The 26,351-nt window shown below is 52.8% G+C and overlaps 1 protein-coding gene across 4 annotated transcripts in view; it reads left to right on the forward strand.

Moving 5' to 3' along the window:
* The window catches only part of EVC (EvC ciliary complex subunit 1), a 74,402-nt gene that overhangs the window by 16,390 nt on the left and 31,661 nt on the right, over positions 1–26,351 (forward strand). For all 4 annotated transcript variants that reach the window (XR_011502363.1, XR_011502364.1, XM_044767852.2 and 1 more), the window contains exons 5-11: positions 393–477; positions 3,718–3,816; positions 5,821–5,958; positions 8,396–8,554; positions 12,759–12,975; positions 14,946–15,094; positions 17,359–17,457. Coding sequence is in view for 2 of the 4 variants with exons in the window: in XM_044767852.2 (XP_044623787.2) it covers positions 393–477; positions 3,718–3,816; positions 5,821–5,958; positions 8,396–8,554; positions 12,759–12,975; positions 14,946–15,094; positions 17,359–17,457 (946 nt within the window). In the remaining 2 variants the exon portion in view is untranslated. The remainder of the gene's footprint in view (positions 1–392; positions 478–3,717; positions 3,817–5,820; positions 5,959–8,395; positions 8,555–12,758; positions 12,976–14,945; positions 15,095–17,358; positions 17,458–26,351) is intronic.

Raw genomic sequence — 26,351 nt, forward strand, 5'->3', positions numbered from 1 at the left:
TGTGGCTGTCGAGTTCCTGACTCAGTTTCCTCATCTGTAAAATGGGCGGGAGAATGTCTCCGTGGTGGCACTGAGGAAAGGTGACAGTCACACTAGAAATGAAAATGTCTGGGGAGGAAGTGTCATTTTCCTCTCACCTTTTGTCTGCTCCTGTGTTTTGTCCTTGATGTCCCAGCAACCGTTCCCTTCCGGTCACGAGTGGGTTTCAAATAGCTCCTTTGAGTCCTCTTCTAAATCTTAGGGGGTCGTTAGGAATCTCTGCGGGTGCAGAATCTAGAATCCGGAGCCAGGACGCACGGCAGCTTGTACTGAGCAGGGGTGTGGCTATACGCTGTCACTCTCCCCACTTCGAGTCCTCTAAAAATCCCTGCTGTTTCTCCCTCGATTTTCAGTGTAGACCTCGACTTGTGCGTCTACAGCCTGCACTTGAGAGAGCTGCTGCGCGTGGACGCGGCGCTGAGGCAGGAGAAGCACATGGTAGGTGGCGAGGCGAGCTTTCCTCTCGTTCCTGGGAGGGGACTGGGAGACGAGGCTCCCTGTGCACTGAGTCCTGGAGACCCTCAGGGACCGGGTCTCGGCCACCTTGGAGCCGCCACAAATGGAAGGGAGGGCGGCATTGGGCATCCGACCACAAAATGGAGAAGCAATTCGTGGCTGCTGACGGGGCACGGGCTTCACTGTAACCAGAGCTGTGGGGTTGAGCAGAAAAAGGAGGGCCTGCTGGCAAGGCATGCCTCCTGAGGGAGAAGATGCAGAGGTTTCAAAGAGAGCAGTGTTCTTAAAGGAAGATGATAGGGAGAGTGATACAGTCATGCCTCACTTGACGACGGGGACACTGTCTGAGAAACGCGTCATTAGGCAATTTTGTCGTTGTGCGAACATCATAGAGTGTGACTTAGACAAACCTAGACGGTGTAGCCCACTACACACCTGGGCTATGTGGTACTAATCTTATGGGACCACGGTCATATGTGCGGTCCGTCGTTGACTGAAATGTTATGTGGCACATGGCTGTATTTATGAGCACTAACTTTCTGGAGCGCTGACTGTGTGCTAGGCCCTGGGGGTGTTACACAGTGGTTCCCTTTAAACCTCACAGCCTGGAGAGGTGGGCGCCATTATTATCTCCACCTTACAGGTGAGGAAACTGAGGCAGAGAGAGGAGGACTCACCCAAAGTCATAAGGATCTAAGTTGGAGCCGAGATGGGACATAGTAGCTTTTTGTTTTGTTTCGTTTTGCTGAGGAAGATTTGCCCTGAGCTAACTTCCTTTATTTTGTATTGGGTTGCCGCCACAGCATGGCCACCAATAAGTGGTGTAGGTCTGTGCCTGGGAACTGAACCCAGGCCACTGAAGTGGAGCACGCCAAACTTAACCACTAGGCCACGAGGCTGGCCCCCATTTTGTACCTTTTTCTAGGCATGTGTTCTCTGAGTCATGAAGGAGAAGTCAGAGCCTTCGGTGTCAGGCAAACAGAACTAGTCTCCCCCAGATGCATGTGGTCTCTGAGTGAGCAATCTGCACTGGACGGGAGCTACAGGAAGTCACAGAGATGAGGCCCACTGTAGCCACGGAGCCCCTCTGGGGTTAGCCTGGCGTCAAGGGCACAGGGTTAAAGAGAGGAGCTGTTTCTCCCTGATGCACGTTCTCTGAATTATTGAAGGAGGCGTAAGAGCTGCAGTGAGGAGGGAGGAGAGAGGCTGTTGGAAAGAGAAAGGGAGAGTAGAGATGGAGAGAGTGACAGAGAGGTGGAAGCAGGGACACAGACAGATGCGCCCATGAGGCGCTTCCTTATAAACTCGAGAAAGACAAGAATGTTGTTGAGGATACAGCAAAAAGAAATGTGGGCCCTGAGTGAGCAGGGTGGGCCTTGTCGCCAGGAGCTGATGTTTGCAGCCATAAGTCATACTAGGATTCCAGAAATAGAGCCTGTTCTGCAGCCTCCCACCCCCACCACCCCTGCAAAGGCCCATGGACGTGAGTCACTGCCCACCTGCCACTGCAGCCTGCTTTCATGTGGCCACACCTGGGCCGCTTAGGGGCAGGTAGCCCTGGTGGTTTCCACAAAGGCTCTGTGCTGGCTGGAGGGTCGATTGTTTCTGTGCTCGGAGCCCCATCCTGCTTACGAGTGACATGGTCCTGGCTGGCCTCGTCCCTGGAGCGGCCAGTGAATGCCCACAGGGGAGCAGCCCACTGTCTGGAGAGAGCATTGGCCGTCGCCATCTGCCCGTCTGCTCTGTGGGCAGCCTCCCCTCCCTGCCGGGGGCAGCCCTGGAACTAGGGGATTCCTCCTGGTGCTGGAACAGTCTCTGTCTCAATGTGGCAGTGGATACATGAGTCTATAGATGGGGTAAGATTGCACAGAACCCCACACATACGCACAAGTGAGTGCGTGTAAACATGGGCGAAAACCAAGTTACATCTGTAGTTAACTGTAGTGGACCGCGTACTTAAAGGAAAATACAAAACTATGTCTTTTAGGAAAAAAAAACATAGGAGAAAATCTTTGGGTTCTCGACCCAGCCAAAGAGTTCTTAGAATTAACACCAAAAGTGTGACTCATGAAAGGGAAAACTAATAACTTGAACCTCATCAAAATTAAAAACTTGTGCTCTGCAAAAGACCCTGTTAAGAGGATGAAAAGAATGAGAGAAAACATTTGCAAGCCGCATGTCAAGAGAGGACTTGTACGTAGAATATACAGGTACCTCTGAAACCTCCGTAGACGTAAGCGAACAATCCAATGAGAAAATGGGAAAAAGACACGAACAGATATTTCACCAAAAAGGATATACAGTTGGCAAGTAAACACACACAAAGCACATGAGAAGCCCTTCACTGTCATTGAGCCATTAGGGGAATGCAAATTAAATCCACAATGAGATATGACCGCACATCTATCAGAATGGCTAAAATAAAAAATAGTGACAACACCAAATGGCTGATGAGGAGGTGAAGAAACTGGATCACTCAGACGTTGCTGGTGGGAATGTAAAATGCCGCACTGGAGAACAGTTTCTCATGAAACTAAACGTGCAATTACCAGGAGACCAGCAATTGCAACGTCCAATTACCAGGAGACCAGCAATTGCACTCTTGTGTCTTTATCCCAGAGAAACACCTTCACAAAAAACACTGTACGTGATGTTCCTAGCAGCTTTGTCATAGCCCCAAACTGGGAATACCCAGGTGTCCTACACTCAGTGATTGCTTAAACTTATTGTGGACACAGCGCCCTTGGACTTCACTGGGTGTCCCCACGGATGAGAGGACCCTTCTTGGGTTAGGGGACGTCTCCATCCTTCGAGACAGGAGGTGGAGTGGATGACTTTACACATCCCGGTTCCAGACAACTGTCCCTCTGGTTCTTTCCACAACAGAGCAGCCCGCTTTGCCTTTTGTATTTTCTTGACTCAAATGGAAATGGGGACATGGGGGGCTGGTAAGGAGTAGGCATCTAATGAATATTTGTTGAATAAATGAAGGCAGAAGAAATGAAGCATTTTTCTTTAAAAGCTTCATGAAAATGTAATCTGTTGTAGGCCCTTGTCATGATTTATAATCTGAGTTCTTTTCCTATGGCAAAAAGTATGTGTGTGTGTGTGTGTGTGTGTGTGTGAAAAGAGAGGAGAGGAAGAGGAGGAAGAGAGGGAGAATGGAGGGAGATGCTATCATTTAAACCTTTCTCTTCATTATATTTCCTTTTCTGGCAATAGATGTTTATTCAGATTTTTAAAATGTGCCTCCTTGACCTTTTTCCTAAAAAGAAGTCTGATGATGAGTTATACCAGAAGATTCTTTCAAAACAAGAAAACGTAAGTCTTCAACCTATATTTCAAGATAATTTAAAAATAGTTCATGACGATATATAAATCGTAATATGAAACTCTTTTCGCTTTCATGTATAAAAATAGTTTATTACAATATGCACTTTTTAACACAATATAATTATGTATAAAAGTATGTGAACAAATATAAAAATGGGAATGTATATTATTAAAATTTGATAAAGTATTGGGAGCAGAAAAAAAGAGAAGAATGTTGGTCATATCCGCTACTCAAAGAATTTTGGCTCATACCCTTTAATGTCATCTTCTGCACAAGTTTGGGGTATTTTTAAAAATGTAATTTGTTTATTGGTTGTAACTGTTTCTGCTAGTTTACATTCTTCTCTTCTCAGCCTTTTATGCAGAGTTTATATTGTTACTGTGCAGCAAAACAAGTCAGGGCTTGGCATCAGACTGGTGGAGGTTGATATCCCAGTTCTATCTTTCACAAACTCTCAGAATCCTAGATTCTTCCTTTGTGCAATAGGATAGTAATTCCTGTCCTGTGGAATTTCAGAAGGGATAAGAGAAATGTGTATGAAGCACCTAGCAAAGGAACAGTTAGACCCTGTGTACATGACAGCTGTCAACATCCTTGTTACCATGGCTGCCACAACAACCATCTTCATCTTCATCATCATCAGTATCATTGCCATCATTATCATTTTATTATCACAGCCATCACCACCACTACTGCCATCATCATCTTCTTCATTGTCATTGTTGTTGCCATCATCTTTATCATCATCATCAGTCATAATCATTCTTATTACTGCCCTCACCACCATTATCATTATGTTCATCATCATCCTCATTATCACCACCATCACCATCATCTTCCTCCATCATCGTCATTGTTGTCATCATTCTCAGGACCACCATCACCACTGTTATCTTCATGATAGTCATCATCGTCATCGTTATTACCACCACCATGACTTCTGGGGGATTGGGAGGGAAGGTTTCTTCCCTGCTCCTCTGGATTCTGTGGAGGAGGATTAATCAGTACACCCCAGAGAGGAGGCGGTACGTCATCATCTTCATCATTGTCATCATCCTCAGTGCCACCACCGCCATGTTTGTCATCATTAGGAAGTGCACATGGTGCTTTTCACGTATTATTTTGTTTAGTCTTCACCACAGCCCTGTGAGTAGCCATTATTATTTTTGTTTGCAGCTGAGGACACAGGTCGCTGAGTTTCAATGACTCTCCAACAATGAAAACAATGATAATGGTGGTGATACTAATAATATACTAGTAACAATGAAACAGCATCCTATGGGAAAAATAAGAGCTCTGCAGTCTGCAGACCCGGGATCAACTCCCACCTCCGCCACCTACTGAGCGTCTTAATTATAATAGTGGCTCCTGTTTACTGAGAGGTAGTCTGGCCAAGTGCTTTAAATGGGTACTTTCATTTAATGCTCAAAACTTCTAGAAGAGGACGAGAAGTGCTCTGAAATGGCAGCTGCTCTTTGGGGAGACGCAGCCTGATGCCTGCAGTTGGAAGAGTGGGTACCTGGAGTCAGTGGGGCTGAGGGACCAGGCTAAGCTGCAGTGCTCACTTCCTGCTTTTGAATCCGCCAATCAAATGCATATCACTTCCTCCCTGGGGCGCAGTAAGGAATCCTTCCCCCGGAAACCAGAAGAGTGGGGAAGAAACGTTCCCTCCCAACGTCCCAGATGTCATGACATTTTCCAGGACTTCATGAGGATTGAAAGATACTATGTCATTGTTTTTTAATTATGGTCTATTTGAGGAGGCAGGGAGGGATATAGAAAATAATCCAATATTCTTGGGGATCTATGTTTCATGAGAAAAATAGTTTTTTATCATCAAATTTTAAGTAGGATAATGTCCAGAGAATTTAATTACAGCTAAGAAATATTTCATGATAATGTCATAAAAAATAAAAGCATTTCTTTTTCTAGAATTTGAGATACATTCCAGTTTTTTTCTTTGCCTCTTTTCTTTCTTTTGTTTTTTTCAGGACTTGGAGGAATTAGAAAAGGGACTTCAGGTCAAACTGTCAAACACAGAAATGTTGGGTGCTGCTGATTCTGAATACACCACCCTGGCAGACGTGGAGAAGAAGGAGAGAGAGTACTCTGAGCAGCTGATAGATAATGTACGTGCTGGGTTTTCTTCCCTCTATAAAAACCTTGGTTTCGGGCACAGTTGAGTTGGTGAGATTAAAGAGATGGCACCTAGAAGCATGTTTAATACTCGAATTCCCTGTCGTGTCCTGCCCCGGAGCCAGGGATCCAGTTTCTGAAGTTAAGCCATAGAGAAGATATAATTAAGGGGCCAAGATTTACAGAGGGAGTCTTTTTAAATTTTTTTAATGAATTCCTCTTGTTTAAATTTTAGATTAGATCTTTTATCATTCAAAGCAAAGATTGCTCTAAGCCTCTGTCATTATCGCTCTGTGGGTTGGAGCAGATGCTTGCTGCTAACTTCTCAAACTCGAAACATCACTCATAAAAGCATGTTTTAAATTCCAGAGAGGAAGGCTTCCTTCAAACAGGTCTTTTTCACTTTGGGGTTCCACTACCCCCTGTTCATATGTTATGTATTACACAAACATTTCCTGGGCACCCAGGCATTGTACTGGAACACTGGGGATTCAGAATGAACTTAGACCCGCCCTGCTGGAGAGATGCTCAGTCCAACCTCGTTAGGGGACCGACAGGTGAGCAGGTGAGGACTTGCTGAGTTATAAGTGTTGTGACAGATGAAAACATGGGGAGGCTGGGGCACAGTGGAGAGAGAAAGTCATTTTCCCACAGGGTTAGGAAAGTCTTCGTAGAAGAAAGGACCATCAAGAGACTTTGGAAGAAGTGTGGATGGATGCTGGCCGGTGGGCAGGAGAAGCAGGCAGAGCAAGACAAAGCCAGAGATCTGGTCTGAGGGCTTGCATCTCATGCCAAGGAGGTGGGGGTCCCTGAAAGTCTGCAGCAGAGGGTGGCCTGGTCCCATTTTTGTTTTAGAAGGATGCTCTCAGCCACTGTGTGGAGGATAGCTAAGAGCTTTTGAGTTAGTTCAGTAGGAATTTCGTGAAGGCAGTTGCAGTAGAGATGGAGAAGTAAGAAAAAGTGGGAGAGCTGAGAGGGTGGTTTGTAATGAGGTGGGGTGGGGAACGGGTGTAGAGGCTCAGTTCGACAGAAATAAGGACCCCAGAATGAGAAGCAGGTTGGGAGGGGAGATGGTGAGTTCTGGCTTGACATCTTGAGGAGATGCCTGAGGATGGAGAGTCTCCACTAAGCTGAGGTAGGAGGACATGGAGAGCGAGGGTGCCCGTGGAACATCTTGTCCATGTCTGCATGTTTCAGGCAGAGGATTCATAATTCTCATAAGATTCTCTAAAGTCTTGGCAAACTCCCCAAATGGAGAAGCACTGGTGTGGGAGTGTGTGTGGAAGGGGTAAAGAAAGGAGCCTTGATGGCATGAACTGCCAACTAGAGGCAGATGAAGGGTTTGCTGAGCTGCAGTGAGGCCCCAGAGATGAGAGACCCAACTCTGGAAGAGGTTCTGGTTCACAGAGGTGTGCGCTTTCTGCTGGCTGTGCTCGGCCCCTGGGAGGTGGCTGGTTGGATTGACTGAGGGTTTCAGGTTGACATTTCTCGCCACCTTTCATCTAGGAGTGGGCTAACAAGATCATCGTGGGCTTCTGGTGCTGCTGACCCTGACCCCTCCCTTGCCCTGTCCAGCAAGAAGTGTTCATTTCAGCATCTGAGAGGCAGAGCCAGGATGGAAAAAATCAGCCAGGATCGTTAAATGGACCAAATTTGGACCAAATCTGCCTCCGCCTCTCCTTAGCTCTGTGACCATTGACAAGCAACCTGACTTTCTGAGCCTATTCCTTGTCCTCCCAATATATATTTTATCTAGAAATAAAATTTGTGAAGCACAGAGCCTGGCGTATAACTTGCATACCACAAAGGAAAGATGCTAGGACTCCTGGTGTCGTTGTTCTCGCAGTGACGCAAATTAAGCCTCTGACTTTCTAAGCTGCTTGGTGATTCCCAGCTCTGCTTCTGAGGAGGTGGGGGAAAAGGGAAAAAGATTTTAAAGCAAAATGTTTTTATGGTCAGCATCATCTCTGCCACATCGCTCCTTTGTGCTTTTAGGATAATAACTCGTATGTAAATGGCTATTCATGCTTTTATTTTCAGGACATGTTTAATCTCTTTTAAACATCTGGAAACTTCCAGGAGCACACTGTTGAATTTCACGCACCTGCCCAGGCAGCAATTGTAGCCTGTTTAAGAGTCTTTAAGCTGTTTAAGCTGGGCGATCTCACTGTGCGGTCACTCCTTATCAGCAGCGCTAGTGTTTGCTGAAAAGCCGCCTTGAAACTGACTGGCACCTGCAAAGGAGCAAGGAGGAACCTCTGCAGAGCGCGATTGTTGCCGAGATAAACTTGCCCCGGATTATAGACTTGTTTAGACTCTCAGTCTGTGACAGGAATGAATTGTAATTCCCATGCACAAAGCATCCAGCTTTATTGCTTTCTTAAATAAGTTTTCTCCCCCCGTCTCTTGCTTCTCATTGTCATTTCACAGATGGAAGCTTTCTGGAAACAGATGGAAAAGATCCAGCCCTTTCTTGTGGACCAATTTAAGTGTTCCAGCTCCAAAGCCCAACAGCTCGTGATGACTCTGACGGAAAGAATGACAGCCACCGAAGGGCGGCTGCGCGAGTCCCAGGATTTGCAGGCTCTGGTAAGGCTGGGGGCGGGGGAACGTGAAGATGTTCAAACTAGGGATGTGGAATCCAGGAGATGGAGTCCAACACCTTCCTGTTGTAGATGGGGGCAAAGACCGCAGAGAAAAGCAGTGAATCCGTCCATCTGTCCATCCGTCCATGGCTTCCATGAGTGGAGGTGCTGGCCAGCTCCGTGTCACTGCAGCATAGAGCGCTGGTTCTCAATCCTGGCTGCACCTTGCAATTTTCTGGGGAGACTTAAGAAGTGCTGATGCTTGGTCCCTCATGGGTCCCCACCCCAGAGATTCTGCCTTACTCAATTTGGGGTTTTTAGAGCTCCGGGTGACCAGTCATAGTTGACGCCCACTGCTGTGGACAGAGCGTCAGTGTGCTCTCCTCATTGCTCCATGAATCACCTGGGGAGCTTTCAAAAATGTCCTTTGCTGGGCTCCACGCCCAGAGATCCGATCTGATTGATCCGAGGTGGAGGCCCTGGCGTCGCTGGTTTTAAAACTCCCCAATGATTCTGATGTATAGCTGGAGCTGCAAACCACTGGTATAGAGGAATCTGCAAGTCTCACTTTGGATCTCTGCTCAGCCCCTTGAAGCTGTGTGATCTTGAACTGGTTATGTAACCTCTCTGAGCTTCAATTACTCTGTTTATAAAAGAGTGGTCATAGGAGTTGCTGCAGATGGGGCCCAGGGAAATGCTTGGTGACTCATAATGCCCTAGTCACCATGGGGTTCTCTGTAGCCTTGTCCATGGCGTTTTGTTCTCATCCTGCTGTGTGCAAGGCCCAGGGCGCTACGCACCCATTTCCCCTTCCTCCGAACTTGGGGACCCATGAGTTACGTTTCAGACCCGTGCACCCACCCAGGTTACACCTGGTTGGAAACCTCCAGCAGCCACCGTGCCCTCAGCTCAGAGACTCAGCTTCTCGGACCCCCAGAGCAGGCCCGACAGGCCCGGAACGGGTTCCCGCCACTTGTCCACAAACCAGTCTGCTCCAAAATGTGGTCCTCTCACCAGCAGCATCAGCTTCACCCGAGACCTGGTTAGATACATGCCCCCTTCCGAATCAGGGTCTGCATCTTAACAGATACCCCAGGTGCCCGCAGCTGTCCGAGAACTTCAGGTGCTTTTCTCATCATGTGCGCCTCTACTCTGCTTTTCCTCCCGGGCAACTGCTGGAAGACAGACACAGCAGAGATTTTATTCACGAGGAGCAGAGGAGCCGGCTAAGCGACTTGCCTAGGATCCTGGGTCCCTCTTGTCTATTGGCATCGCTGAGCCTGGGCCCCAAGCTTCCTGGTTTGCCATCCAAGCCCCTTTGAATTAGATTTTAATTTGATAAGGCTGCTGACATTAATGCTCATCAAAGGAGGAATTTTTTCCTTTTATTCCTTTTTTTCCCTTTTGATTTAATTATTTTCTGTAAGCAGGATATTGATGCAGAAAAAAAAAAATGTATCCTTAGCTGACTCTGGCTGCAGTATTAACCAGTAACTTCCAAATAGGGAGAGGGAGAGAATTATCCAGGTTATCAGTATGCCCTTTCTTTAGCCTTTTGCAGGCTCCAGTAATGCTAGAGGGGAGCATTTAATGAGCGCCTACTGTGTGCCCCATTCTGTTATAGAAGCGGTATTGCAGACTTGAGCTAGAAACCTGAGCTCCTACCACAGTCCTGCCTCTTGTTAGCTGTGTGACCTTGGGCAGGTTACCCAACCTCTCTGGGACTTGGTTTCATCATCTGTAAAATGGGGATCAGAATTGCACCTGCTCTGAGAGCATGAGAGAGTGGACAGTACATCAGGCCGTTAGGACAGAGCCTGGCACTCGGAAAGTGCTCAGTATGTGTTAGTGCTGGACTCCTGCAGGCCACATGTCAGCAGGCAAAGTGGACATAAGCCGATCATGGGACTGATGCGTGGGAAGGGCTATAGTCTATGTACAGAAGAGGACAGGTGAGCTCTGCCTGCATCCTGTGTACCAAAAAAACTCCAGAAGAATTTCAGTTCTCAGGCCGGCATCTGACCCTCTTGGCCGGGGCAGTTGGACCTGGGACACTCACATGGCATCGCTGAATATCAGAGCTGGAAAAGCCTAGAAAGGGCCCTAGAGGTCCTCAGAATCAGCCTCTTGGGACATTGGAGAAAAAGCGGATGCGAAGAGCCATGCAGGGACTTGCTGTGGACGGTGGTGAGAACAGCTCGCATCCGTGACCGCTTGCTGTTTTCTGGCCACTATTTTAAATGCTTTACGTCTTTTAACTTACAGAATCCTCACGGCAGCTCTGTAAGGTGGGGGTCAGGTAAGGACGCCGTGCCGAGGTCGTGCAGCTCTAAGCAGGAGTGGAGTTTGAGCCCGTTGCTTTTGAGGGCCTGCCTCACTCTCAGAGCAGCCGTGGCCCCTTGCCTCCCATCTGACGCCCCTCTGCTCGTGCTCACCTCTCTCCACTCCTGTCCTTCCTGGAAGATAAATCCAGAGGCTGTGCTGTCACTCCCGAGCCGGGAGGGCCTCACCATGCTACATCCGAGGTGGCAGCGGGGGGGCAGTGGGCGCCCTTCTCCCCCGCCGCCCTGCTCAGCCCCTCCTGGGCAGAGCCTTCCAGGCCCACACGCGGCCCCAGCGCCTATCCTCCTGCGCCCTCCAGTGGTCATGGGCCCGACTGCTGTCAGGTTTGCTTCACTGAAAGAGAGGAAGCTTCAAGGCCACTGGCCCTCGGGCTAGTTATGTGTCCTTCTGGAACACACCTCAGTGTCCATAATTGGGGGGTCATTATCCTTCCTCATTCACACTATCTTAGGACACAGAGCAGTACAGCTCAGCAGACCGTGAGGCCCAGGGCTGGGCAGTGGGCGCCTCAGGCTCGGCCCCTGTCTTCAAGGGCTCTCTGTCCAGCCTGGAACTGTCCCTTGGGATTAGCTCCTTGAAGACAAGCACAGGGGCGTGGAGCGTAGAGGAGAGCTGGTGGGGTTGGGGAAGATCAGGGAAGGCGCCACACAGCCCGTAAGGATGAGTAGGACCTGGCCAGGCAGGGCGGTGAGAGGATGAGTTAGAGACAGTATTCCAGGTGGGGGGTCCCATGTGTGCAAAGGCCCGGAGAAGCTGAGAGCCAGGCGTGCTAGGCAGCCAGGAGCAGGGAGGTGTGTGGGACAAGGCTGGAGACTAAGCCAGGCCTGGTCCTGCAGGGCCTTGCGCATCAAGCCTAGGAGTTTGGTTTGAGGGCAGTGACTGGCAGGTTTGGGCCAGGGGACAACAGAGCCACGTCTGCAGCTCAGAAAGGCCCCATCTGCCGTGGGAGGGCAGAGCACAGGTGGACAGGTGGGAGGCTGGGAGAGCAGATGGGGAGCTGACCAAGGCAGGACTGCAGGCCTGAGGGCTGAGACGGCGGCTGAGGCCAGCTCAGGCCTCTGCTGTGGCAGGTGGCTGGTGGAGTCGTCCCTGGGTGGGAGAGGCATCCTTCCTCTGGGACTCAGGGTTGCAGCTTTAACATGACCAGTGTGGACGCAGCAGCGCCCTGCTCTGTCCGTCGTCCTCGCTGTCCTTCAGCAGTGTTCCTTGATGAGCATCTGCTCCCTGAGACGGGAGGACGAGCGATGCAGACACCCAGGATCCGCCTCTGCCTCTGGTCGACGTTTGCTGTGTCTTTCCCCACAGTCTGTCCTAAGTAATGATAGCATGATAGCCTGGCGCAGTGGGGCGGGGCCTGTCCTAAAGTCTGACCCTGGTGGTCACTGTTAAAGTCACTCCTACCTTAAAATCTCTTAAATCCCCAGCAAGCAGGTCTCGGAGGCTCAAAAGCCGAGAGCTCCTGGAACCTTTCCTGTTTCTCCTTGGTTTCTCTTCCAGGGCTGTGGAGGCCAGAGGCCCGGTTAGACTGGGGAAGGATGACTACAGGAAAGGAGGGTTTTCCTCTTGGATCCTATGCACATGTTGCATTCCTCCCAGAAAAGCAACCCTCTGTGGAGCACTCAGTATACACTAAGCGCTTTACGTACATTGTCCAGTGTCAGCCTCACCACTTTCCCGTGAGGGACGATGTTGTCCCCATCTGAGGAGCAGACACAGGAGGCTCAGAAGGGGAGCGGCTTCGTCCGTGCCCTGCTCACAGGGAGGGGGTGATGCCAGGACGGAGCCCTGTGCTCTAACAGAGCCTTGTGGCCGAGCGCTGACCCAGGATGCCCCAGCCTATTGTCCGGCGTTTTTTGTCTTCTTAGGACGCCCTGGAGAGAACAATGGAGCGGGCACACATGGCAAAAACGATTGAGTTCCTGAAGCTGCAAATCCAGGAGGAGACCAAATGCCGACTGGCCGCCATCTCACGTGGCCTGGAGCTGCTGACCGTCGAGGGGAAGCTGTCCGGGCGGCAGAAGGAGGAGCTGCTGACCCAGCAGCACAAGGCCTTCTGGGGGGAGGCGGAGCGCTTCGGCAGGGGTGAGCCGAGAAGGGCCACGGTGCCCTGGGTCCTTCTGGGGTCCCCTGTTCTGCAGGGCAGGGGGCTGGGATCGGGGTCAGCGCTTGCACGTCAGGAGACATGGAGCAGTGCCTGTGTGACTAGCACAGGTGGCTGTCCCAGTTCTGCCCTTGGGGACCCGGTCACTTCTCTGAGCCTCCTTGTCTTTTCATCCGGCAGAGCTAGTAAGGGCTATCTCCGAGGGTTGGGGATGGCCTGCTCCGTTTAGTCATCAGGGATTCAGGCTAGGGAGACCCCAGTGTCCTGTAGCAGAACCACCTAGAACAGGCAGAAGGCAAAGGGGGGTGGAAGTGATGCAGGCCACTCACTTGCAGCCCTGTGTGAGTCACGGCCCTGCTCAGCTGCAGCATGGCCTTGGATGGGCAGAGGGAACCCGACGTGGCAGTTTCTCACACATTCTCCTGCTTCTGGGGCCCACCCTGGGAGATGGGCAAGTCAGGGCTCAAGACACCAAGGGCATCTGATTCTTAGTCCGGGTCATACCGTTAGTGGGACCCGCAAGAAGGAACCCAGGTCTTGTCCCTGTGGCGTGGGTTCCACCACCACCATCCGCTCCCACCCCACGGGAGAACTCATCAGTGTGCTCCAGAGCTGCGTGTGCGCCTGGGGCCTGCGTGGAAGCAGAGCTGGGGCCTCGCTGGGTCTCAGTCAGGACGTCTGAAGGGCATGGAATCGGGGTGCCTAACAAGTTCCCTGGCAGGTTCTGACGCCCAGACAGGTCTGGACACTGTAGGACCAGGACTCTGCAGGTGTCCCTAGCCGCCATGACAAGATAGCACAGACCGGGGGCTTAGACAACAGACAGTTATTTTTCACAGTTCTGGTGGCTTCGTGTCCAAGACCACGGTGCCAGCCGACTGGGTTCCTGGTGAGGGCCCCCTTCCTGGCTCGCCGATAGCCGCCTTCTCACCGAGTCCTCACAGGGCAGATAGCCAGCCTTCTGGCATCTCTTCCTCTTATCAGGCAGCAGCCCTATGGGATTAGGGCCCCACCCTTATGACCTCATTTAACCTTAATGACCTCCTGCTAGGCCCCATCTCCAAAGGCTGTTGCATGGGGTCAGCGCTTCAGTATATGAATCTGGGGAGATGCAATTCAGTCCACAGCACCAGGTTTCCACTGAGGCCAATACCCTGGTCCTCCGCAGACACTCACCCTCTGCCGTGTCTGCCCCACTGCCCTTTGGAGATGGGGTCAGTGGGCAGGCCCTCAGTACTGGGACCTCAGGACTCCAACCATGCCCTTCCACTCAGCGTCATGGTGTCTGTGGCCACGTGGAAGGCTGCTGTTGGCTGGACCTCTGGACACATAGAATCTGAGCCTCTGGCCTTGGGGGTCATCGCCCACAGTGGCCTGGGCTTTACCTGCCGCAAGAGGCCCTGACAGCAGAGAGTGGCAGCCCTTCTGCCCCCAGCTCACCATCACCAGCACAGGGGCCCTTGCCCTTGGGCCCTTCCTCCTTCCTGCAGCTCGGGGCCCCTCCTCCTGGCCTGCTGATGTGAGAACTCGTCCTCGAGGTTTCCTCGTCTCCACACCGTCTCCCAGCAGACTCAGGCTCTTCTGTCCTTGTGTCCCGCCCGGCCGTCCCTGCGCCACCTGCACCTCCCTCACACCCTGTTCCCCAGGAAAGCGCTGCTTGTGTTTCTCCTGGTCAGGCTGGCAAGCACTCTGCACAGCAGCTAAATAAAACCACTTGTGGTGTCCTGAGCCCAGGGCCTGAGGGGGTCCCTCCGAGTAACGGGGGCCTTGGGCTTTGAGGGGCCAGAGGCCCTTAACGCTGGCCTTTTAGAAGCACATATGCCTGAATGATGAAACTAAAGAAACCGGAATTTGCCGGAGTTTCTAACCCTCTTGGTGCTGGTGGAAGAAGCCAGGGAAGGTTTAGGCAGGAGCGTAACCTGCGGTGTCCTGCGGCTTCTGTCAATCTCAGAGTTTGTCCAGCGAGGCAAAGACCGGGTCAAGGCGTCGCTGGATCACCAGGCAGAGGAGTCGGCAAAGCTCGCACTGGCCCAAGAGGAGGAACGGAGGAGCTTCCTGGCCGAGGCACAGCCGACCGCCGACCCGGAGGAGTTCCTCCAGGTGACCCTGCTCCCGGCTCCCCCCACATCAGTGGGCACAGCCGTCCGGGAGGTTGGGTGGGATGTGGCTCTGCCCCCGTTAGCCGGAGGCTTTGATGCTGTCAGACACGAGGTCAGCTCCCTGCCTTCCAGGTCAGCCCAGTGACCTTACTCCAGTCCCTTCAGCCCTGGGTCTCTAGCTTCCTTGTCTGTAAGGGAGTGACGAGAGCAGCACCACCATCCCTGAGCTGCTGGAAAGACGAGTGGGAGAGGTTGTGGGGAGCTTTGCACAGCACCGCAGGGGCTCTACAGATGGCAGCCAGCATGCAACGGCACCAAGGGGGTGTGGTGTGGACCAGAGGGGACAGGCGTCCCAGGGTGTAAGGCAGGCTCACACACACAAACATGGGGCCCCTCGCTGGGTCCAGTGGCAAGTCCCGGGGAAGGGACGACCCTGCAGGTGGGCTGAGTGGGCAGGACCAGGGAGGTGGCCAAGCTAGAAAAAGCCCTGGCTTGACTGGGAAGGGGACAAGGAAACCCACAAGAGGACAGGAAGCAGGATGTCACCCTCCCTGACGGAGAAGAAGTGAGCTGGTGCCAGCACAGGCTGGAACGCCCAGGGCCTGTGGCTCTCAGGGAGAACAGGACTCTGCCTTTGTCCTCAGTGTTTCCCGGCTAACGGGTGGCGGGACTGGGGCAGGGCTGCTTGTCCGTGGCCATCCTGCATGGGGGTCAAGCACTCGGGCCCTGGGGTCAGCCGGACCTGGGTTTGAATGCTGACTCTGCTGCTAACTAGCTGAGTGACCTTGGGCGCATTGCTAACCCCCCCCCCCCCGCCCTCAGCTTCCTCATCTGCACAATGGGAATAATAGCACCTGCCTCACGGGGTTGTTGGGACTCACGAGACCGAGTAAGCGGCAGCCACAGCCTGACTGTTTCCGTGGGTCCTTCTGCCCTGTGTTAGCATCTGGTGCAGCTCGGCTCGGCTCTGCTGAGGGGATAGAGGGACAGTATCTGGGTCCAGGCCCAGCCTAGAGCACAGGCAGGGGGCCTTCCCTTGGAGGCCAGTGTGGTGGCAGCAGCAGCACCCCAGTGAGAAGCCAGGGAAGGGGACCCCTGAAAACAGAGGAGAGGCGTTTAGGTCCCTGGCCCAGCTGACCCTCCCCACTCGGGGAGCCTCCTTCCTGGGCCCATGCGGGGGCTTCTGGGGTGCGTCGTAAAGGGAGGGGGCTGTTTCTGTCTTTGAGAAGATCCATGTGAAATCAGAGGAAGATGGGATTATCCAGCTCTTTGTCACTCGGAGAGTTCTGGGCCCTTCTCCCTGCCATCTCCTCGCTCAGTGCGAGTCCTGTGTGTGGAGAAGGCAACCCGGTCGGTTCTGCTTCCCAGGACCTCCGCACAGGTCAGGCATGTGCTGGTGTTCAGGAGACATGGCATGAAGGAAGGAAGGGCTGAACACATGCATGCGTGAATGAATGAATGAACAAATAGATGAGTGAATGAATGAATGAATGAACAAATGGAAGAACACAGACTTCCACACCACACGCAGCCCTGCCTTCTTCCCTCTCAGCTCACCTCCCGCCCCAGGCCCCCCGCCAAGGCCAGCGGATTCCTACTGCCCTGTCACTCCTGCTGCTCTCCTTGAGCCTGGGCTGTGCGGGCTTTCCGTCTTCCCCCCAGGGAACCCCTGCTTGTCATTGAAGCTCAGCTTATATGGGGAGTTTTCCCCTGCACCGCTCCCTAAGTGGAGTCCGTCCCTCTGTGGTTGGACCCCGCTGTGACTGTGTCTGCGGCATCTGATGCACACCTGTGTCTCCCCACCACTCAGCTGGGCTCCTCAGGACAGGGCCAGCCACGTGGTCAGCAGGGCCAGGCTGCTCACTGACCACTCTGATCTCTTATCTCCTGTGTGCCTCAGCCCTGCTGGGTGTGTCTCCCCGGCCTGGGTGTTGGTCCCCAGCAGCTGAAAGCAGAGAATGATGTCTGGGTGGCTTGTGTCCAGGAGAAAGCAGTGACAAGGTGACCTGGTGGCACCTCCTTATACTGGGTTGGACAAAAGCACAGACTGTGGTTTTCCTGGAGATCAGGAAAACAGGATCCTGGCCTCAGCTGCTATTTGCAAGCCACAAAAGCCATATGACATCCCCATGCCCCACTTTCCTGTGTATAATCAGGGGTAAGCATCCTCTGAATCTGAGAGGCAGGGGTCAGTTGGGGAGGTTTTTATGCAAAAGAAAAAAATCTGCATTTTTCTACTGGATTCAGCTCCTGTTTTGCTCACAGGCTTTCCACACCCTCCTAGAGAGGCAGAGGCTGACACAGAGTGACCTGGAGGAAGAGGAGAACGTCAGAGCCACTGACACCGTGGCTGCGCTCTGTGAGGTATGTGGTCTCAAGGGGGGAATGGCAAACAACTCTCAGGATCTGTGTGCGTGTGAGAACTTCACATCCTCCTGGGCTGGGGACCCCAAAGAGCCAGGTTCGTGTCCAACCCTGGCACTCTTTGGCTGGGTGACCCAGGCAAGCCATGTGCCCTTAAGGGTCCCTGCCAGTGTCGGATGCCAGGGTCAATCTGAGGCACCTTCCATTTCTGAGGTGCTTGGGACTCTCACCTCGAAGTGTTTCTAGAGGCAAAGGTTGTTGGAAGTCAGTCCACCCAGAATGGAAAGTAGCCTGGCGTTTACAGATGTCATCAGTGTAGAGCAGCGACGAGGCAGGAGTGATGGACTTGAAGCGGGAGCCCTGGGTTCGAGCACCGGCACCGCCTCTGTCTCCCTGGGCAACTTATGGCACTCTGGAAGGGGGTGAAGCCTGGAGGGCTGGCTTTCAGGGAACAGGAGGGAGCATCTGAGCCCCCACAGTGACGGGGCTCTGGGTCTGATGATAGCCTGGACAGACAGAGCCCTCAGGCAGCACCCAGAGCTGTTGGAAAGGCAGAAAGGCAGACATCTGGTTATGAAGGAACGTGACGAGTGCCACCAGCGGGGCACTTGGTGGTGGCACCAGTGGAGAGCATCTCCTCTGCACTTAGATGCCTCCGTCTGCATGCTGGCTCTTCCCGCCCCCCTCCCCCCCCAACTCTGTGGCCTCCAGAACTTACTGGGCCTCTCTGGTTGTCGGTGTCCCCATCTGTGCAGTGGGAACAGTGGTCCCTCTTTCATGCTGTTGTGAGCACTGAGTGCACATGAGGCCCTTAGACAGCACCTGGCACCGCGACATCCCAGTCCGCGTTGGCTCCCGTTGTAACATCCCTGCTTACGGGTGCAGAGAGGAGGGATGAGGGACGCTCAGGGGTGAAGGTTGGGTCAGGGGTGGCTGTCTGCAGGATGTGCTGCCTGGCCAAGCTTTGAAGGAGGAGACGGGCCCCGTGGACAGGGAGTCAGGGGACATCCCAGGCAGAGAGAAACACGTGCGAAGGCAGGAAGGGCTGATCCTCCTCCTGATGCGGCTGTCCTGGGTGAGTAGTGTCTGCATTGGTCAGCCCAGGCTGCGTGACAAAGTGCCCCAGGCTCGGGGCTTAGACAGCGGGATGTTACTCTCTCACAGGCCTGGAGGCTGGAGGTCCGAGATCAAGGTGTTGGCAGGAGTGGGTTCCGGTGAAGCCCCTCTTCCTGGCTTGTAGACGGCCGCTTTCTCACTGCATCCTCAAGTGGCCTCTCTTCTTTGTGCACGCAGAGAGAGGGAGCGAGAGAGTGAGAGAGCGAGAGGGAGACTGAGCACACGTGAGCAAGAGCCACGGTGCCTCTTCCTCTTGTTAGAAGGTCACCAGTCCTGTGGGGTTAGGACCTCACCCTGTGACCTCACTTACCCTTGATTATCTCCTTAAAGGCTCTGTCTCCAAATACCGTCACACTAGGGATTAGGACCAGCGTGTGAACTTGGGGCAGGCACAATTCAGTGCATAACAGTGTTCCCCACAATTTCATGTCCACCTGGAACCTCCGAATGGGACCTTATTTGGAAGTATGTCTTGCAGATGTAATTAGCTGAGATGAGGTCATACTGGGTTAGGTGGGCCCTGAATCTAGTGACTGGTGTCCTTATGTGAAGGCCACGTGAAGACACCCACAGGGAAGGAGGCCATGAGACAGTGGAGGCTGAGGTTGGAGTGACACAGCCATAAACCAAGGAACACCTGGGGCCACGAGGAGCTGGAGGAGGCGGAGCCCCAGAGCCCTCAGGGGGAGTGTGGCTGAGCCCTGGATTCTGACTTCTGGCCTGCACGACTGTGAGAGAATAAGCCCCCAGTTTGTGGTGCTGGGTTATGCAGCCCCAGGACACCAACATGGGAGGCAGGCTTTGTTCAGCCAGGCGCTGTCTTAAGCACTTTCTGAGTATTCGATCATTTCATCCTCACGAGAATCCTTGAGGCAGAAACTGCATTTTCCTTCCTTCACAGATGAGAAGCTAGGAAGGGTTTTCTTGAGAAATGTGCAGGGTGGGATTGAACTTGTCAAAGCTCGGGACCCCACAGGGAGGAAATGAATACCCTTGTGCCCTGAGGAGTCAGGACTCAATCCCTGGGCCGGGAGTGAGGAAGCCAGTTCCAGCCCCACTCTGGGTGCTGACATGCTGTGTGACCTCAAGTTGGTTACATAATCTCTCTGTGCTGCCCAACCATCCTGCTCAAGTTCTGCAGCCAACAAGCGGTGAAGACAGGATTTAAAATAAATCTTTCTAACCTCATTGCTGGTGCTCTCACCATGGACCATGCCGCTCGACGTGGGCTGGGTGGGACAGCAGTGAAGACAGCTCTGGGGCCAGACAGGCGGGGTGCCAATCCCAGCCACGCCCTGTTCCAGTTGTGTTTCCATCAGGCTGACACTCCTCCCTTGAGCTGGGATTGAAATGTAAGATCTTGTTCAATTAAGCCCCACTTTCATCCTCCAAAACCAAAGCTAGAACACGCGTCAATTATGGCTGCAGGAGTGGACGAGCCATAGCCATATGTGTGTAAGAGCCTGGCCAGTCTCAGCGGAGGCGGGAAATGCATCAGTTTCCATAAGGTTTGTGGATGGGCTGCAGTGGCACAGCCTCGCCCCTCCAGCAGTGTCCTCAGGATGTTATGCAGTTGGTTTTACCGTGCCTGCGGCTGGTTGCTGGGCCCTTTAACGGTTGGACCAAGAGAGTGAAGACACCCTTTCTTCTAACGTCGGGAGAGGCCGTCAGGAGTGGGTGAGGCGCGGTGCCTGCTGGGGTCTCCATCTTGGGAGGAGGTGCCTGGAAATGTTTGTTAGACGGTGTCGGGGCAAGAGGAGGCTGTGCGCATGATTCCGTCGTCCGCAAGGTGTCTTGGAAGGAAGGAGCCGGAGGCCTGTGCCAGCCTGTCTCCCAGAATCATTCAGAGATGTTTCCTTAGATTCGTGTCAAACCCTCGGGTTCCAGATAACTTTGGTTCATTTTACATTCCTTGATTGTGGAAATCATTGCCTTTGATTATTGGAAGCTGCTTTGACCTGATGTTTCTAGAAGGAGAGGTTGCAACCCTCTGGCACAGCAGAAGAAAGCTGGTTGGGATGTTGGTGGTGGCATCCCGGCTGGGTGACCTCAGGCAAGAGCCTGGACTTCTCTGAGCTCCTCTCCTTGTCCATGAAATGGAGACAGAGCCCTGTTGACCATCAAGGCAGTGCCGCGTGCAGGGCAGTGTGTCCGGGCCTGGGCCCAGCACGTGGTAGGCGCTCGGTGACTGCCTCCCCGCCTGCCCCACCCATGGGCATGCTGAGCAGGTGGCCTTGAGCCGGGGCTGAGGGTCTGGCTCTGGATCCCGGGCCCAGGGGGCATCTGGCTTCCTCACTGACCAGCTGTACGCTTGGGAGGGTCAGTTCGTTCATTCTTTCATTCAACAAATATTACTGAGCTTCATGCAACCACAGTCTCAGCACGGGGGCCTCGGCAGTAAACAAACAGATGAAGGGCTTGTTTCTGTGAAGCTCGAGAGGCGGCAGCGTGCTTGTGTTCCACCAGCATAAGGAGGCCGGTGTGGCAGCAGTGAGGGAGCAGGATATGGGCCAGGCTCAGAGAGGCTCCTCTTGCGAGGCCTCACGGACCGTCTGACAATGTTGCATTGACTTCACAGTGAGACGGGAAGTCACTGGTGCGCTTGGAGGGGAAGTGACTTGCTGTAAGTTTTCCAAGGATCCTTCTGGTTTCTGTGCAGAGAATAGACTGTAGGGGGCAAGGCTGGAAGGAAGCAGGGAGACCTGGGGGAGGCATTGCCATGGTCCAGGCCAGAGAGGGTGGGGGTCTGGGCTGGGATGGTGCCAATGGTTGTGGTGAGAAAGCGTGGGATTCGGGTCTATTTTGATGGAGAACGTCTCAGTCTTCTCTGTAAAAGTGGGGGTAATAAGCTTTCTTCATGTGGCTATTATTGTGGTTGAATAAGTTCGCACGTCCAAAGCATATAGGAGTACGTCAGGCACACAGTGAGCACTCAGAGTATGTCACCCAGGTCATCGTTACCATCTCTCACTGTCTGAGAGGGTTTATACACAGAACGTGCTCAGGAGACAACTCGCCTTGCAGTCTGGCTGGCTCTTTCCCAGACCTCGCTGCACCGAGGCATGATTTCCTGCTTTCTCTGGGCGTGACACTGATCATGATATTGTAGGCACCGCGGCTGTGAGATAAATTTGATGACCACCTAAGGGTTCTCAGGCCATGGAGAAAACTGCATTTTTCTGAATTCCTGCCGTCTCTTGGCCTTTAAACAAACAGTAAATCCTCAGTTTGATGGATGCAGATGCCACTAAATTACACGTCTTGGCTCCTCATGAAGAGATTCGTGAAACGAGCCCGGAGTCATCATGATGGGGACAGGCTCCGAGCAGGGTTTGCCACCATCCTAGTCCAGGTGTCGTGCCGACCGGCTTGCTTATTAGGATTTCGTCTCTGACTGTCCGAGCCGTGCTGCCCCTCTTGAAAGGCTCCCGGGAGAGTTTGGTGAAATACAGCCTGCCAAGCTTGAGCCTCGCGGCTTCAGGGTCTCACAGGAAGTTACGGCTGAGGAAAAGAAGGAGAAAAAATGAATCTCTGTCCTCGAAGGACACAGAAATAATAATAGGCACTGGGGCCGGCCCGGTGGCACAGCAGTTAAGTTTGCATGTTCCACTTCAGAGGCCTAGGCTTCGCCAGTTTGGATCTCAGGCGTGGACCTACACACCACTTATTGAGCCATGCTGTGGCAGGCGTCCCACGTATAAAGTAGAGGAAGGTGGACGTGGATGTTAGCTCAGGACCAATCTTCCTCAGCAAAAAAAGAGGAGGATTGGCAGCAGATGTTAGCTCAGGGCTAATCCTCCTCAAAATAATAATAATAATAATAATAGGCACTTATGAAGTGTTTGGGAGTAGTCCCCAAGACCCACTCACTTCTGGTACCAGCCATAAGTTCAGGTCCCCAGGACCACCCTCAGTTTCTTTAATTCTCCAGAAGGACTCACACTGAAGGCTGTGGTACTCATGGCTATGGTTTATTACAGCGAAGGGTACGGATTAAGGCCCCAAGGGAAGAGGCACATGGCACAGAGTCTAGAGTCCAAACACAAAGCTTCCAGTCGTCCTCTCCCGGTGGAGTCGTGGACGGCGAGGACTTCTGGTCACAGTGTGACATTACACACCGAGTCTTGCCAACCAGGGAAGCTCCCCCGAGCCCTGGTGTCCACAGTTTTATCCGGGCTCAGTCATGTAGACGTGGTTGAGACCAGCGTGGCTGACCTTAACCCCCGGGCTCTCTGGAGGTGGAGTTGATGCCACGCAGCCCGAGGCCCATTCATTCTCCTTGACTGTCCCATATGGCCCAAGGCTCCTGGTAAACAAAGACCCTTTTATCAGGCAGGACATTCCAAGAGCGTGAAGGTCACTTCCCCGGAACCAAGGGCAAAGGCCAGGCCTCTCTCTCTGCCGGGTCCATTCTTTACTGCACAGCCCTGAAATGTTAAGTGTTTAGGTCAAGGTCACGCCACTGTGGCGCCCAGGATTCTGGCCTAGGGCTCCTGACATTCTAGTAGGGAGTAGGGCTTTGGTGAACAAGAGAGGGGAGGAGGAGCGTGCGCTCCTGTCGGGTTGTGGCTGTGTTCCGCAGGAGCCAGCCCAGGGGATGATGCGTTACAGGCCGTCAGTCAAGATCGATGGAGAAATGGATGAGTGATTCAGTGACTCAGTGAATGTATCAATTAATCAGATGGAATATCAGTGTTTTGAAGATGGTGTGTTAGTGTCCTGTGGCTGCTGTAGCAAATTACCACACACTTAGTGGCTTAAACAACACAAGATTGTTACCTTACAGCTCTGGAGTCAGAGGGCCAGAAAGGGCGTCCCTGGCTACAATCAAGATGCCTGCAGGGCCGCGTTCCTTCTGGAGTCCTGGGGGAGAGTCGGTTTCCGTGACTTCTCCAGCCTCCAGAGGTGCCACGTTCCCCGGCTCGTGTCCCTTCCTCCATCTTCACAGTCAGTAGTTGCCCCGTTCCTGCCTCTGCCTCCGTCGTCCGTGTCCCCTCGCTCTGACCTCCTGCCTCCCTCTCTCCTTTATGAGGACCCCGTGGTTACACGGGGCTCATCCAGAGAGCCCAGGATCACCTCCCGCTCAGAAGCCTCAGCTTCCTCGCATCTCTGAGATCTCTTTGACCACGTGAGGTGGCATCTTCAGAGGTCCCAGGGGTTAGGACGTGGACTTCTCCGAAAGTCGTTACTTAGCCTGCCGCAGATGGGAAACAGTAAATTTCCAAAGAGTGGAAGAAATTAGTTTTTGGAGAAATACCAAAACAATGATTTTCTGAGCAGGAATCTATTTGAAGTAGATCTTGAAGAGGAAATAATAGAAGTGTAGACACCATGTGGCTGCATGTCTCTGGAAAGCAGATTTCCATGGGTGCTGTCGAGGGTGAGTCAGTTCCCCTGGTCCTTTATCAAGGTTAAAGGGTGAGAAAGCATCACTCAGGATGCAGAGCCTGAGAAAATAGATGGGCACACTCGTGTCTCCCTTCTCATAAGGGAGCTAAGGGAACATGGCTTTTCGTTTTGACGTAACAAAGTTCCTGGAGTAATTAACTTATGTTTTCTTTATCTGCAGAAGTAAAACTTGCAGTGCCCTCATGGTACCACATGCTAGCTCGTTACACTCCTCCCTCGTGTTAGTAATTTTCCCAACCAGCTCGCCTCCCTGCAAGGAGGTACAAAGGAGAGAAGAATCACTCAGGAATCAGACCAGGTTCTCAGCCCTTTGCAGCTGTGTACCAGCTGTGTGGCCTGGTCCATATCACTTAACCTCTCTGATCTAGGGATTCTTAGCTGCCTTCTTAGTGGGTTAACCATATGAAAGAACCCACTTAACACCCAAAAATGCTACCCGTAGCTCTCAAAATGAAGTCCAACATCCTTAACCTGGCCCACAATGACCACGCAGCCTGGTCCATGAAGCTCCCACATGTCCTGACCCACAAGACCCATCTGACTTGTCTGAAAGGTCCACCCAGTCTGGCCCATGAAATCAACCCAACCTCCCCCATGAGACACGCCCCCCCCCGGCCTAGCCCACAAGGCCCACAGGACCTGGTTCCTTACCACCTGTCTGGAGCCATGTCCCTTTCCCTCTGCCTTCTGGATAACCACAGCCATGCCTCAGTTCCCCACATGTGCCCTGCTCTCTTCCACCACAGTTCCTTTGCATTTGCTCTTCTGCTGCCTGGAACACTGGTCCCTCCATTCCCTCAGATTTGCTCGCTCTCCTTCTTATCCCAGCTTACATGTCACTTCTTCAGGGAGCCCTTCTCTACCTCCTCTCCAGACCAATCAGATGCCCTGCTGTGCCCCTGGGGCCTCCCCCCCCCCCACCATCACACTTGTCATGGCATATTGTGAAGGCCTGTGCAATACCCCTCTCCCCTGCTGGGCTGTGCACTCCCTGAGGCCAGGGCCCATGTCCACCTCATCCACTGCAGTATCCCTGGTGCAGAGGCCTGCCCACAGCAGGTGCCGAAGAGGCATTTGCAGAATGAACCTATGGATGCGGTGAGGATGAAACACACTCACAGCAGAGCTTTCGCCTTTAGGACCCCCTCTGTCTAGTGTTGTGCCCCAAATGGTGGCCACAGTAATGCTGTGCCACAAGACACCTCAAAGCCCAATGGCTGAAATGACAGGGTTATTCTCCTGGTCTGGGCATCGGCCCGTGGACGGCTGATCTCGGCTGGGCTTGGTTAACACACCTTGGTCATGCGCCGCCTGTCTCTCATTTCCTCCTGAGACCAGTGGGCTAGCCTGGGAATGTCCTTCCCATAGCAGTGGCAGAGGTCTAGCTCCACACCAGCACACTTCACTTCCACTTCATTCCATTGGCCAACACAAGTCACAGGACTGAGCCCAAAGTGAAGGGGCAGGGAGGTACTCCCCACCCCCTGGAGGAAGGCATTGCAAAGTTACGTGCATACGGGGAGAAAGGATTGGAGCCACCGTGTCGATCTGCACACGTCTCCTGTGTCCTGTCTTCACGGCAGAGGTGTCATTTTCCTCCTCTGCTGGGTGAAGGCCCTGAGAGTAAGTGAGTTGCTCTGTGGTCACGCTGCTGGTGGATGGCCCAGTGCTCCAAGGACCCAGACTCCTGACCCTTGGTCCAACCTACTTTCTGTTTTTTAGAGACCAGACCTCACATGTGCTCTCCAGATCATTCTGTCACAGGATCCTGTGCACAGCTTACTCTAAAGTAGTTAAATGTGTGTCTTTGAAATGATCAGGGTGTGGTCCTTATGGGGAAACATTTCTGGTTCCTGTGATGAACAAAAAAATGCAAAGGGAGCCAGGCTGTGTCCAGGGGATCCTGCAAGGACCCATTTTATCAACTCAGTCACTACCCAGTTTCATTAGTGCATCTTCGGACCTAGTCACGTCCTTGCCTTGTTTGAGCCCCTTGGCTGATCCACACTGCTGGGCCTCAACTCCTCATGTGTCATTTGAGCTCCCCCACACTGTGTGGGGCTGACCCCCTACTAGTCCTCTGCTTCCCCTGCATCCTATGCTCAGCCCACTGCTCCACCTGGCTTTCTCCAAAGGACACCTGCTCCGGGGAACCAAGCCCTCCCTCCCTCCCACTCGCTCTATAAGCAAACCAAAACGCAAACAGCTTCTCCCCAAAATGCTGTGTTCCTAGAATGGAAATAGGTATGTATTGAGAGACTTTTCTCAACGATAACAGCTGGTGTTTATGACGTGCTCGCTGTGTGCTGTGTCTGGTCGTGAGAATCCACCCTCACGGCAGGTGTTGTCTTTACAGTACACGTTCCTCT

This window comes from Equus asinus, chromosome 3 (genome assembly GCF_041296235.1).
Source record: "Equus asinus isolate D_3611 breed Donkey chromosome 3, EquAss-T2T_v2, whole genome shotgun sequence".
Classification (NCBI taxonomy): Eukaryota; Metazoa; Chordata; class Mammalia; order Perissodactyla; family Equidae; genus Equus; species Equus asinus.